At 43.5% G+C, this 13,762-nt stretch overlaps 1 protein-coding gene across 1 annotated transcript in view; it reads right to left on the bottom strand.

The window, feature by feature from the left end:
• Positions 1-13,416, bottom strand: part of LOC311135420 (N-terminal EF-hand calcium-binding protein 2-like) — a gene marked incomplete at both ends in the record, with an annotated part of 129,768 nt that extends 116,352 nt beyond the window's left edge. Inside the window, one exon of the mRNA XM_084169362.1 lies at positions 13,099-13,416. Within this exon, the coding sequence (XP_084025488.1) occupies positions 13,099-13,416 (318 nt within the window). The remainder of the gene's footprint in view (positions 1-13,098) is intronic.
• Between the last annotated feature and the right edge of the window lie 346 nt (positions 13,417-13,762).

Below are 13,762 nucleotides of genomic sequence, written 5' to 3'. Positions count from 1 at the left end.
AATTTGTCCCAATACTTTTGGTCCCCTAAAATGGGGGGACTATGTACAAAAAGTGTTGTAATATCTGTCACTGTCCCCAATACTCATTGTATTAGACAAAAAAGGGGGACAAACCCCAAACGCACACACTGCTCCTCTAAAATATAAATACTTTTATTTTTATTTATTTTTACATCAAAGTGTCACCTATGAGACAAATCTAAAACAACTAGAGCAGCTCAGCTCCCAGTGAACAGGCTATGGTTTTCTATTGTCTTAGCTAGTTAAATCACGCTAATTTCTAGAGCATGTATTTGTATTTATTAGGGATCCCCATTAGCTGTTGCCAAGGCAGCAGCTACTCTTCCTGGGGTCCAAACACATTAAGACCAGTGGCGACCCGTCATTCAGGGCAGGTGGGGCTTTTGAGCCCCACATTTTTATCCCCCCAAATGCTTGCCTGTTTTGCATGTTATTTTAGCATTAATACGTGTCACATATCAGTTTGCAAACAATTTTTTTAAAGTACTTGAGTTAATAAAGCCGCTTTTTTGCTTTCTTGAGTTAGGCAGCTCCAAAATGCAGGTGTTTCAGCTTAGCTCAGTGCTTTCTGTGGTGGTGGGGCAGCGAAATCTGACTTTAGTGAGTTCAAGACAACTGGGAACACGGGAGAAACGAGCTCCGACTGGGAAAATACTTTTTGAACGGTCATCCAACTCGGAATTGTAACTCCGGAACTCGGGCCTACTTTCTAGAGCTACAACCTGAAGATCAGTGACGTCATCATGATTCGACTTTGTTTTTTTCAGAGTTCCCAGTTGTCTTGAAAGCACCATAAATCCAGAGAATGCCAGACTTTGATGACAAAGTTTGATGACAAAATGTGCCCACGAAGGAGCGCCGCGCCACCTTCCTGTTCAATTGAGCACAGCACAAGAAGGTGAGTCCAAAAATGTATTGTATGCTGCTGCATAAATGAGGTAATATGCCAGGGAGATATGTACAGTGGGGGAAAAAAGTATTTAGTCAGCCTCCAATTTTGCAAGTTCTCCCACTTAAAAAGATGAGAGAGGCCTGTAATTTTCATCATAGGTACACATCAACTATGACAGACAAATTGAGAATTTTTTTTCCAGAAAATCACATTGTAGGATTTTTTATGAATTTATTTGCAGATTATGGTGGAAAATAAGTATTTGGTCACCTACAAACAAGCAAGATTTCTGGCTCTCACAGACCTGTAACTTCTTCTTTAAGAGGCTCCTCTGTTCTCCAATCGTTACCTGTATTAATGGCAACTGTTTGAACTTGTTATCAGTATAAAAGACACCTGTCCACAACCTCAAACAGTCACACTCCAAACTCCACTATGGCCAAGACCAAAGAGCTGTCAAAGGACACCAGAAACAAAATTGTAGACCTGCACCAGGCTGGGAAGACTGAATCTGCAATAGGTAAGCAGCTTGGTTTGAAGAAATCAACTGTGGGAGCAATTATTAGGAAATGGAAGACATACAAGACCACTGATAATCTCCCTCGATCTGGGGCTCCACGCAAGATCTCACCCCGTGGGGTCAAAATGATCACAAGAACGGTGAGAAAAAATCCCAGAACCACACGGGGGGACCTAGTGAATGACCTGCAGAGAGCTGGGACCAAAGTAACAAAGCCTACCATCAGTAACACACTACGCCGCCAGGGACTCAAATCCTGCAGTGCCAGACGTGTCCCCCTGCTTAAGCCAGTACATGTCCAGGCCCGTCTGAAGTTTGCTAGAGTGCATTTGGATGATCCAGAAGAGGATTGGGAGAATGTCATATGGTCAGATGAAACCAAAATAGAACTTTTTGGTAAAAACTCAACTCGTCGTGTTTGGAGGACAAAGAATGCTGAGTTGCATCCAAAGAACACCATACCTACTGTGAAGCATAGGGGTGGAAACATCATGCTTTGGGGCTGTTTTTCTGCAAAGGGACGACTGATCCGTGTAAAGGAAAGAATGAATGGGGCCATGTATCGTGAGATTTTGAGTGAAAACCTCCTTCCATCAGCAAGGGCATTGACGATGAAACATGGCTGGGTCTTTCAGCATGACAATGATCCCAAACACACCGCCCGGACAACGAAGGAGTGGCTTCGTAAGAAGCATTTCAAGGTCCTGGAGTGACCTAGCCAGTCTCCAGATCTCAACCCCATAGAAAATCTTTGGAGGGAGTTGAAAGTCTGTGTTGCCCAGCGACAGCCCCAAAACATCACTGCTCTAGAGGAGATCTGCATGGAGGAATGGGCCAAAATACAGTGTGTGAAAACCTTGTGAAGACTTACAGAAAACGTTTGACCTGTGTCATTGCCAACAAAGGGTATATAACAAAGTATTGAGAAACTTTTGTTATTGACCAAATACTTATTTTCCACCATAATTTGCAAATAAATTCATGAAAAATCCTACAATGTGATTTTCTGGAAAAATAATTCTCATTTTATCTGTCATAGTTGACGTGTACCTATGATGAAAATTACAGGCCTCTCTCATCTTTTTAAGTGGGAGAACTTGCACAATTGGTGGCTGACTAAATACTTTTTTTCCCCACTGTATACTGTAGCTAAGAAAGTAATACTAAGTGTATGTTGTGTAGTAAACTGTTACTAGCCCATGTGCCGCACCCTAATAATTTTGTCTATTTTCCCCTCTTAATTTCGCCTACTGTTCTGACTTGGTGGTGCACATGTAGCCTATAACCTGTTTTAGAGAAATGTAATCATCGAATATTGTAAGAGCTTTCATTGTCTGCTTATATGCCCCTTTATTTATCCTACGGTTCTGAGTTGGTGTACAGGGAGAATACTCTAAGAACGGCCCATGTTCTGAATTCTGTCGCTGTACATTTCAAAGTGCTGAACAAATAGTTATATAGACTACGTCCGTCCTAGCTCGCTCATTAATGTCTTAATCGAAATTACAGATTGCCTCTTATCCGCTTGTCGTCCCCTTATGCCATAGTTTGTACATCTCAATTGTCAGTAGAAACCACATTTGTTTAAGCAAGTCAGCCATATCAGCTATGTTTTTTTTAAAGGCAGTAAATGAGGCTGAATGAACTGTTTCGCTGCCAGACAAGGCTCCGCTTATAGCCAGGTGTAGCAGTGGTAAGGTGTTGGGACTGCTGTTGGGAGGCCCTAACAATTTGTGGGCACCGTTTGTCACCGTTATAGTGCAATTAATGTATTGTTTAGTGTTGTGTTGTGTAGTGTCTTTGCTGGCATGCATCCCACATTATTTTGTTTTTGCCCCACCAAGATTTACATGCTACAATCGCCACTGATTAAGGCACTTACATTACATATAAAACAAAAGATAAAACAGTACATCATATAACATTATTACACCACTACATATCTACAATATCAAATATATAATAGCACCATACAACAATATTACAATGTACGTGTGTGTAGAGTGCGTGTTCTAGCACTTGTGTCCGAATGCGTGTGTCTGTACCTTTGGGTGTGTCTCTTCACAGTCCCAGCTGTTCCATAAGGTGTCATTTTACCTGTTTTTTAAATCTGATTCTACTGCTTGCATCAGTTACCTGATGTGGAATAGAGTTCCATGTAGTCATGGCTCTATCTAGTGCTGTGTGCCTCCCATAGTCTGTTCTGGACTTGGGGATTGTGAAGAGACCTCTGGTGGCATGTCTTGTGGGGTATGCATGGGTGTCCGAGCTGTGTGCTCTTAGTTTAAACAGACAGCATTCAGCTTGTCAACACTTCTTACTAAAACAAGTAGTGATGAGGTCAATCTCTCTTCCACTTTGGGCCATGAGAGATTGACATGGATATCATTAATGTTAGCTCCCCATGTACTTTTAAGGGCCAGCCGTGCTGCCCTGTTCTGCCAAAGTCCCTCTTTGTGGCACCTGACCACACGACTGAACAGTTTTCCAGGTGCGACAAATCTAGGGCCTGTAGTACCTGCCTTGTTGATAGTGTTGTTAAGAAGGCAGAGCAGTGCTTTATTATGGACAGACTTCTCCCCATCTTACCTACTGTTGTATCAATATGTTTTGACCATGACAGTTTACAATCCAGGGTTACTCCAAGCAGTTTAGTCACCTCAACTTGCTCAATTTTCACATTATTCATTACAAGATTTACTTGAGGTTTAGGGTTTAGTGAATGATTTGTCCCAAATACAATGCGTTTAGTTTTTGAAATATTTAGGACAAACTTATTCCTTGCAACTCATTCTGAAACTAACTAACTCATTCCAAGATGGAATAGCAGTGCGGTCGTGTACTATGTGTGTGTCCGTGTAAATAGCCAGTTTTTTTTTTTTTTCGTACATATTTCCCTATCACACTTTTAATCCTTCTACTAAATATACTTTCCTGCAACCCGCCTCACTCAATGTGGAACGGATTCTATTATTGACTTACCTTTTAGCTAGAATCTCCAGTTGAAACGAGCTAGCCAGCTAACTAGCTACTTGCTATTAGCCACCGTTAGCGGTTTTTCACCATTGTCCGTGGCCTGCACTACCTACCAGACAGCTCTAGCCTGGACTATTATCGGCCAGTCTGCACTGTCTGCACAGCGCGTTATCGACCCAGAACATATCGTTTTTTTCTGCCGAATCACTGGACCTTTAACCCCGGATCATCGCAACTAGCTAGCTGCAACCAAATGGATGTTGTTGTTGGCTAATCAGCCTTGAGCTAGCCTCGAGTCAGGCCCATCTCCCGGCTATCTACCTCTCTGTCAACCGGACGGGACCTCCTAGAGTCGACACGGAGCCCCGCCGATCCATCACGACTGGTCTGCCGACGTAATCGTCTGTGGTTTCAACAGGCTTCCCGTTGCGATGACCGCGAAGATCCATCTGCTAGCCCCGGCCCGCTAGCACACGCAAACAACAGCCGTGCTTCCTGCTAGCCAGTGCTGTAGCACCAATTCGAACTGCTCTCGGACTCACATATTGCTGTTCACTGGACCTTATGATCACTCAGCTGCACAGCTGATGCCTGCTGGACTGTTCCTTTACACGGTACCCTGTCCTGTTTATCTGTTTAGCATCAGCACAAACTTTCGTTGCCATTACCAGTTGTTGTCTTAGCTCTCTCGAATAACACCTGTGATTGCTTTATGCCTCTCTCCCATGTCAATATGCCTTGCCTATTGCTGTTCCAGTTAGTTCTTATTATACAATTTCACTGTAAAGCCCCAAGTCCCTCTCAAACTGCCTCAAATAGCTCCTTTGTTCCACCCCCCATACACGCGGAGACCGGCTCAATCGGTGCCTCCAGTGATGCTATCTCTTTCATTGTTACCCAACGCTTAGGTTTACCTCCACTGTACTCATATCCTTCCATATCCTTGTCTGTACATAATGCCCTGAATCTATTCTACAACGCCCAGAAATCTGCCCCCTTTACTCTCTGTACCCAACGCACTAGAAGACCAGTTCTTAAAGCCTTTAGCCGTATCCTTATTCTAGTCCTCCTCTGTTCCTCTGGTGATGTAGAGGCTAACTCAGGCCCTGCAGCCCCCAGTATCACTCCTACTCCCCAGGAGTTATCATTTGTTGACTTCTGTAACCGTAAAAGCCTTGGTTTTCTGCACGTTAACATCAGAAGCCTCCTTCCTAAGTTTGAGTTATTCACTGCATTAGCACATTCAGCCAACCCTGATGTTCTAGCAGTGTCTGAATCCTGGCTTAGGAAGGCCACCAAAAATTCAGAAATGTCCATCCCCAACTACAACATTTTCAGTCTAGATAGAACTGCCAAAGGGGGTGGAGTTGCAATCTACTGTACAGATAGCCTGCACTGCTCTATCATACTATCCAGGTCTGTGCCCAAACAGTTTGAGCTCCTTCTTCTAAAAATCCACCTTTCCAGAAATAAGTCTCTCACTGTTGCCGCTTGCTACAGCCCCCCCTCAGCCCCCAGCTGTGCCCTGGACACCATATGTGAATTGATAGCCCCCCATCTATCCTCAGAGTTCGTACTGCTTGGTGACCTAAACTGGGATATGCTTAACACCCCGGCCATCCTACAATCCAAACTAGATGCCCTCAATCTCACACAAATTATCAAGGAACCTACCAGGTACAACCCTAAATCCTTAAACATGGGCACCCTTATAGATATCATCCTGACTAACTTACCCTCTAAATACACCTCCGCTATCTTCAACCAGGATCTCAGCGATCACTGCCTTTATTGCCTGCGTCCGTAACGGGTCCGCGGTCAAACGACCAACCCTCATCACTGTCAAACGCTCCCTAAAACACTTTAGCGAGCAGGCCTTCCTAATTGACCTGGCCCAGGTATCCTGGATGGATATCGATCTCATTCCGTCAGTAGAGGATGCCTGGATGTTATTTAAAAGTGCTTTCCTCTCAATCTTAAATAAGCATGCCCCATTCAAAAAATTCAGAACTAAGAACAGATATAGCCCCTGGTTCTCCTCAGACTTGACTGCCCTTGACCGGCACAAAAACTTCCTGTGGCGTACTGCATTAGCATCGAATAGCCCCCGCGATATGTAACTTTTCAGGGAAGTTAGGAACCAATATACACAAGCAGTTAGGAAAGCAAAGGCTAGCTTTTTCAAACAGAAATGTGCATCCTGTAGCACTCCAAAAAGTTTTGGGACACTGTAAAGTCCATGGAGAATAAGAGCACCTCCTCCCAGCTGCCCACTGCACTGAGACTAGGAAACACTACCACCACTGATAAATCTACAATGATCGAGAATTTCAACAAGCATTTTGCTACGGCTGGCCATGCTTTCCACCTGGCTACCACTACCCCGGCCACAAGCTCTGCACCCTCCGCTGCAACTTGCCCATGCCCCACTGCTTCTCCTTCACACAAATTCAGACAGCTGATGTTCTGAAAGAGCTGCAAAATCTGGACCCCTACAAATCATCTGGGCTAGACAATCTGGACCCTTTCTTTCTAAAATTAGCCGCCGAAATTGTCGCAACCCCTATTACTAGCCTGTTCAACCTCTCTTTCGTAACGTCTGAGATCCACAGAGATTGGAAATCTGCCGCGGTCATCCCCCTCTTCAAAGGGAGTGACACTCTAGATCCAAACTGTTACAGACCTATATCCATCCTGCCCTGCCTTTCGAAAGTTTTTGAAAGCCAAGTTAACAAACAGATCACTGACCATTTCGAATCACACCGTACCTTCTCCGCTATTCAATCCGGTTTCCGAGCTGGTCATGGGTGCACCTCAGCCACGCTCAAGGTCCTAAAAGATATTATAACCACGATCGATAATAGACAGTACTGTGCAGCCGTCTTCATCGACCTGGCCAAGGCTTTCGACTCTGTCAACCACCGCATTCTTATTGGCAGACTAAATAGCCTTGGTTTCTCAAATGACTGCCTCGCCTGGTTCACCAACTACTTCTCAGATAGAGTTCAATGTGTCAAATCGGAGGGCCTGTTGTCTGGACCTATGGCAGTCTCTATGGGGGTGCCACAGGGTTCAATTCTTGGGCTGACTCTTTTCTCTGTGTATATCAATGATGTTGCTCTTGCTGCTGGTGATTCTCAGATCCACCTCTACGCAGACGACACCATTTTGTATAATAATATAATATAATATAATATGCCATTTAGCAGACACTTTTATCCAAAGCGACTTACAGTAATGTGTGCATACATTTTTACGTATGGGTGGTCCCGGGGATCGAACCCACTACCCTGGCGTTACAAGCGCCATGCTCTACCAATTGAGCTACAGAGGACCATATATGTACATCTGGCCCTTCATTGGTCACTGTGTTAACAAACCTCTAAACAAGCTTCAATGCCATACAACACTCCTTCCGTAGCCTCCAACTGCTCTTAAACAAAAGTAAAACGCATGCTCTTCAATCGAACGCTGCTGGCACCCGCCCACCCGACTAGAATCACTACTCTCGACAGGTCTGACCTAGAGTATGTGGACTATAAATACCTAGGTGTCTGGTTAGACTGTAAACTCTCCTTCCAGACTCACATTAAGCATCTTCAATCCAAAGTTAAATCCAGAATCGGCTTCCTATTTCGCAACAAAGCCTCCTTCACTCATGCTGCCAAACATGCCCTCGTAAAACTGACTATCCTACCGATCCTTGACTTCGGCAATGTCATTTACAAAATAGCCTCCAACACTCTACTCAGCAAATTGGATGTAGTCTATCACAGTCTCATCCGTTTTGTCACCAAAACCCCATATACTACCCACCACTGTGACCTGTACGCTCTTGTTGGCTGGTCCTCACTACATATTCGTCACCAAACCCACTGGCTCCAGGCCATCTATAAATCACTGCTAGGCAAATCCCCGCCTTATCTTAGCTTATTGGTCACCATAGCAACACCCACCCGTAGTATGCACTCCAGCAGGTATATCTCACTGGTCATCCCCAATGCCAACACCTCCTTTGGCCGCCATTCCTTCCAGTTCTCTGCCAATGACTGGAACGAACTGCAAAAATCTCTGAAGCTGGAGACTCTTATCTCCCTCACTAACTTTAAGCATCAGTTGTCAGAGCACCTTACCGATCACTGCACCTGTACACAGCCCATCTGAAATTAGCCCACCCAACTACCTCATCCCCACATTGTTATTTATTTTGCTCATTTGCACCCCAATATCTCTATTTGCACATCATCTCTTGCATATCTATCATTCCAGTGTTAATACTAATTGTAATTATTTTGCACTATGGCCTATTTATTGCCTTACCTCCATAACTTGCTACATTTGCACACACTGTATATATATTTTCTATTTTCTGTTGTATTTTTGACTTTATGTTTTGTTTTACCCCATATGTAACTCGGTGTTGTTGTTTTTATCGCACTGCTTTGGTTTATCTTGGCCAGGTCGCAGTTGTAAATGAGAACTTGTTCTCAACTGGCTTACCTGGTTAAATAAAGGTGAAATAAAAAATATAAAAAAACATAAGACACACTGGCTTTGCTCTTTGACATACAGATATTAAGAGTTTATTTGATTCCATAATACTAATCACTGCTCCTAATGGCAATATGGCATAACGCAGTTTGGAGATAAAGCAATGTACCACAAATCCCAGACCTAATCCGTTATTTAGAGAGAACAGCCTAGTCGTCACTGAGTGCCGGAGATCAGTGCTCAATTCATTGAAGCTAAAATGGGTAAACATTTGTCATGTGGGGTATGGTGGAGCGTCTGGAGACAGTGGGGGGATTGGGAGGGGGAGGTGAGAGATGGAGTTTACAGAGGGCCTCATACAATAGAAAACAATACAGATGGGCTTGGTTTACAGTAAATGGAAGACTGACCTATTCTGTACAGTTCAGCAGACAAGTCATGTGAGAACACTAGATGAGAGTGGTGTGTCTTGCCAAGAGAGAAGGAACGGAGGTGTCATGGGGATGGATGGAGACTTGAATAGCATGCAAGGCAGAAGGAAGAATTAAGAAGCAGGTAATAATGAGAGGCAAGAAAATGTGTGAGAAAGAAAGAGGCACGAAATGGTGGGAAAAGGTAGAGTGTGTGTGTGTGAGAGAGAGAGAGAGAGAGAGAGAGAGAGAGAGAGAGAGAGAGAGAGAGAGAGAGAGAGAGAGAGAGAGAGAGAGAGAGAGGCAGCGTTTTGCCTCATTACGAATGGACGGATCTGTGCCCCTGCTGTGTGGAGGAGGGGTGTGGAGGAGGGGTGTGGGGGAGAGGAGAGAAGAAAAACGAGGCTATAAAAAATACAGTACAAAGAACAGCCACTGTGAGTTTTCTCTTCTCATTCTATGGGTTTTCAATACTCACACACCTTTAGATATAGGTCCTGGAATCCTATTTAATTGCACGCAACAAGCAATAGATAATATTATTTAATACTATATTCCCTCCCCCCCAATCTCTCTCTCTCTCTCTCTCTCTCTCTCTGCCTCACACACCCACGCACGCACACACAGCATATGTTTTACTATCCTTTTTTCCATTCAAAATCCTATTTTCGCTAACCCCTAACCGTAACCCTAAACCTTACCCTACTTTAATCCTAACCTTTACCCCCCCCCCCCCCCACACACACACACACACACAAACACACACACTAGGATACTTCTACCCCTCTGGTCTTCATTTTATAATTATAATGAGATTCCATGCACCACTTCTTCATCACCTAGCTTATCTGGGTCTGGATCTAAAAGTGAACTAGTTTATCTGACTCTCTCAGATTAGTTTTACCTTTAAATGCAATACGTAGATCCCTAGAAGAAGGAGCATCAGATACACATAATTATAAAGCAATGATGAATAATACTATGGAAACACTTTGACCTCCTAAATCAATACTGCTGAGACCAGCTTCAGCCGCCTACCCCTAGCGTATTTGCCGGATACTCTGCAAAAAAAATTATACATTATTCAAAGTAAGATATGCTTGTCAAAGATGCACTAGTGTTATACAGACAAGATGTCTGGCTATCAGTCATATATTAATCTATAGCTCTGTATAAGATTATTTATTATGACACATGTAAAGGACTGTACTGTATATGCATGCTGTGGCATCAAAGGACATCAGTTAACCTACCATGTAACAAACTGCACACATCTAGGAGAATTTACAGCAATTGATACCAATTTGGAGCATGGAGAATATTATATCTAGGATGTATAGCCTATACACGCTACCCAAATCCAATTTGGGGTGCACTTACAGTTGAAGTCGGAAGCTTACATACACCTTATATACATTTAAACTCAGTTTTTCACAATTCCTGACATTTAATCCTAGTAAAAATGCCCTGTTTTAGGTCAGTTAGGATCACCACTTTATTTTAAGAATGTGAAATGTCAGAATAATAGTAGAGAGAATTCTTGATTTAAGCTTTTATTTCTTTCATCACATTCCCAGTGGGTCAGAAGTTTACATACACTTAATTAGTATTTGGTAACATTGACTTTAAATTGTTTAACTTGGGTCAAACGTTTCAGGTAGCCTTCCACAAGCTTCCCACAATAAGTTGGGTGAATTTTGGCCCATTCCTCCTGTCAGAGCTGGTGTAAATGAGTCAGGTTTGTAGGCCTCCTTGCTCGCACACGCTTTTTCAGCTTTGCCCACAAATGTTCTATAGGATTGAGGTCAGGGCTTTGTGATGGCCACTCCAATACTTTTACTTTGTTGTCCTTAAGCCATTTTGTCACAACTTTGGAAGTATGATTGGGGTCATTGTCCATTTGGAAGACCCATTTGCGACCAAGCTTTAACTTCCTGACTGATGTCTTGAGATGTTGCTTCAATATATCCACATCATTTTCCTTCCTCATGATGCCATCTATTTTGTGAAGTGCACCAGTCCCTCCTGCAGCAAAGCACCCCAACAGCAAGATGCTGCCACCCCCGTGCTTCACGGTTGGGATGGTGTTCTTCGGCTTGCAAGCAACCCCCTTTTTCCTTCAAACATAACGATGGTCATTATGGCCAAACAGTTCTATTTTCGTTTCATCAGACGAGAGGAGATTTCTCCAAAAAAGTATGATCTTTGTCCCCATGTGCAGTTGCAAACCGTAGTCTGGCTTTTTTATGGCGGTTTTGGAGCAGTGGCTTCTTCCTTGTTGAGCGGCCTTTCAGGTTATGTCGATATAGGACTCGTTTTACTGTGGATATAGATACTTTTGTACCTGTTTCCTTCAGCATCTTCACAAGGCTGTTGTTCTGGGATTGATTTTCACTTTTCGCACCAAAGTACGTTCATCTCTAGGAGACAGAACGTGTCTCCTTCCTGAGCGGTATGATGGCTGCGTGATCCCATGGTGTTTATACTTGCGTACTATTGTTTGTACAGATGAACGTGGTACCTTCAGCTGTTTGGAAATTGCTCCCAAGGATGAACCAGACTTGTGGAGGTCTACAATATTTTTTCTGAGGTGTTGGCTGATTTATTTTGATTTTCCCATGATGTCAAGCAAAGAGGCACTGAGTTTGAAGGTAGGCCATGAAATACATCCACAGGTACACCTCCAATTGACTCAAATGATGTCAATTAGCCTATCAGAAGCTTCTAAAGCCATGACATCATTTCCTGGAATTTTCCAAGCTGTTTAAGGGCACAGTCAACTTAGTGTATGTAAACTTCTGACCCACTGGAATTGTGATACAGTGAATTATAAGTGAAATAATCTGTCTGTAAACAATTGTTGGAAAAATTACTTGTGTCATGCACAAAGTAGATGTCCTAACCGACTTGCCAAAACTATAGTTTGTTAACAAGACATTTGTGGAGTGGTTGAAAAACGAGTTTTAATGACTCCAAGCTATGTGTATGTAAACTTCAACCGTAATTACAGGTATACTCCGCGATATGAGGTAGATGCAGAAAGTAAACAGCATAGTGGGTCAATTTCAGCAACAACTAAGAGCGTAGAATCGCAAGGCTCAACTTCTCCGCTGTTTAGGTACCGAACCCACGCTGTAACAGCATGAAGTGAACCCGTTTTGTGCAGCTACTGTGTGTGACTGTTTGAGGGTCTTGCATTTCACGCATCTCAATTGGCACATTCGACATTGCAGCCGCCTTTAAAGGCGAGGCGGACTAATCTACAAATCACCTTGCATCATAAATAACTACTCAATATTGTTTGTAGATCAGTCAGTCGGTCACTACTTACCCATGATACATCACGGTTCTGATGCCCTCGAACACGGCCAATATCTGCGGTGCTGCTCGTGGCAAAATAATTTCGCTGCTACCTTTAAGGCCAACTCGATAAAAACTCTTGAGTAGCCTATTTGATTTGATTATGGTGCTCAGAATTAATCCACCGTTTAAGGAAAATATGCGTCAGATAGCCTACAGATTACATAAACACTTTATTTTAAAGTAATATAAAGTGAGTACATGTATATTCAGAGAGACTATGTAACGAATTGATTATGTGTATACGGTATTGGCACAACGTTGCGGAGGATCTTTACGCGTAATTGCGCACTGAATTAAAATGGGACTTTCTTCCGCAAACTCTTCCACCTCTGCCACCATATCAATAAATAATTTGTAGGTAAAATAGCTGATAATCCTACAGGTAAGTAAGCGATACCTACATCCAGTATTAAAGCGATACCTACATCCAGTATTACAGAGATGCCTTTCCGTGGCTCTGGTGCGAAGAACTGCTCATGGGCAACCGCTGCCTCCTCCTTCGCGTATTCCCGGGTAGAGATGCTTTTGTTGTCGCTCATCTTGGTGACTATCCAGCGGACGAGCCCGTCAATTCCACCGGGCTGGGCGCCGCTGTTTCCAGACTGTGCAGCCGTCGCTGACTCGCTTTCCTCTGCCACGGGTTTTGGTTGCTCTTTGCTGTCCTGAGCCCGGAGTTTCGGTTGTTCTTTTTGGAGCAGTTTGTGGACACCGTCCCTGCAGTAGCGCGCTGCTTGCTCACACATCCTTTTGCCGTGGAGCGTTCATGCTGAGCGTTATGGGGGCAATCCCTCCCTCCCCTCTTACATCATCATCGACCCTCCGAACCTCCCCGAAAACACACCTCTCCTCAACATCACTTTCACACTTTCAGAGGGTTATGGACTGTAGTGGACTGTCTATTGTTGGCTTGGCAATTTTCTATCAGACTTATCAGCATCTTGCCTGATATACTTCCTTAAATATATTAGAAGTAATTGTATATGTAAAAGTTATTGTAAAGACATTAAAGTAACAAAGTGTTGAGAGACATTGTACAAGGTGGACTTAAGCACCTTGAATTAAGTTATAGAGTAGTATCCCACACTGGGC

Source organism: Coregonus lavaretus (assembly GCF_964263955.1).
Source record: "Coregonus lavaretus genome assembly, chromosome: 9".
Taxonomy (NCBI): domain Eukaryota; kingdom Metazoa; phylum Chordata; class Actinopteri; order Salmoniformes; family Salmonidae; genus Coregonus; species Coregonus lavaretus.
Note: the sequence above shows the minus strand (reverse complement) of the source record. Positions and strands in the feature narration are given on the sequence as shown.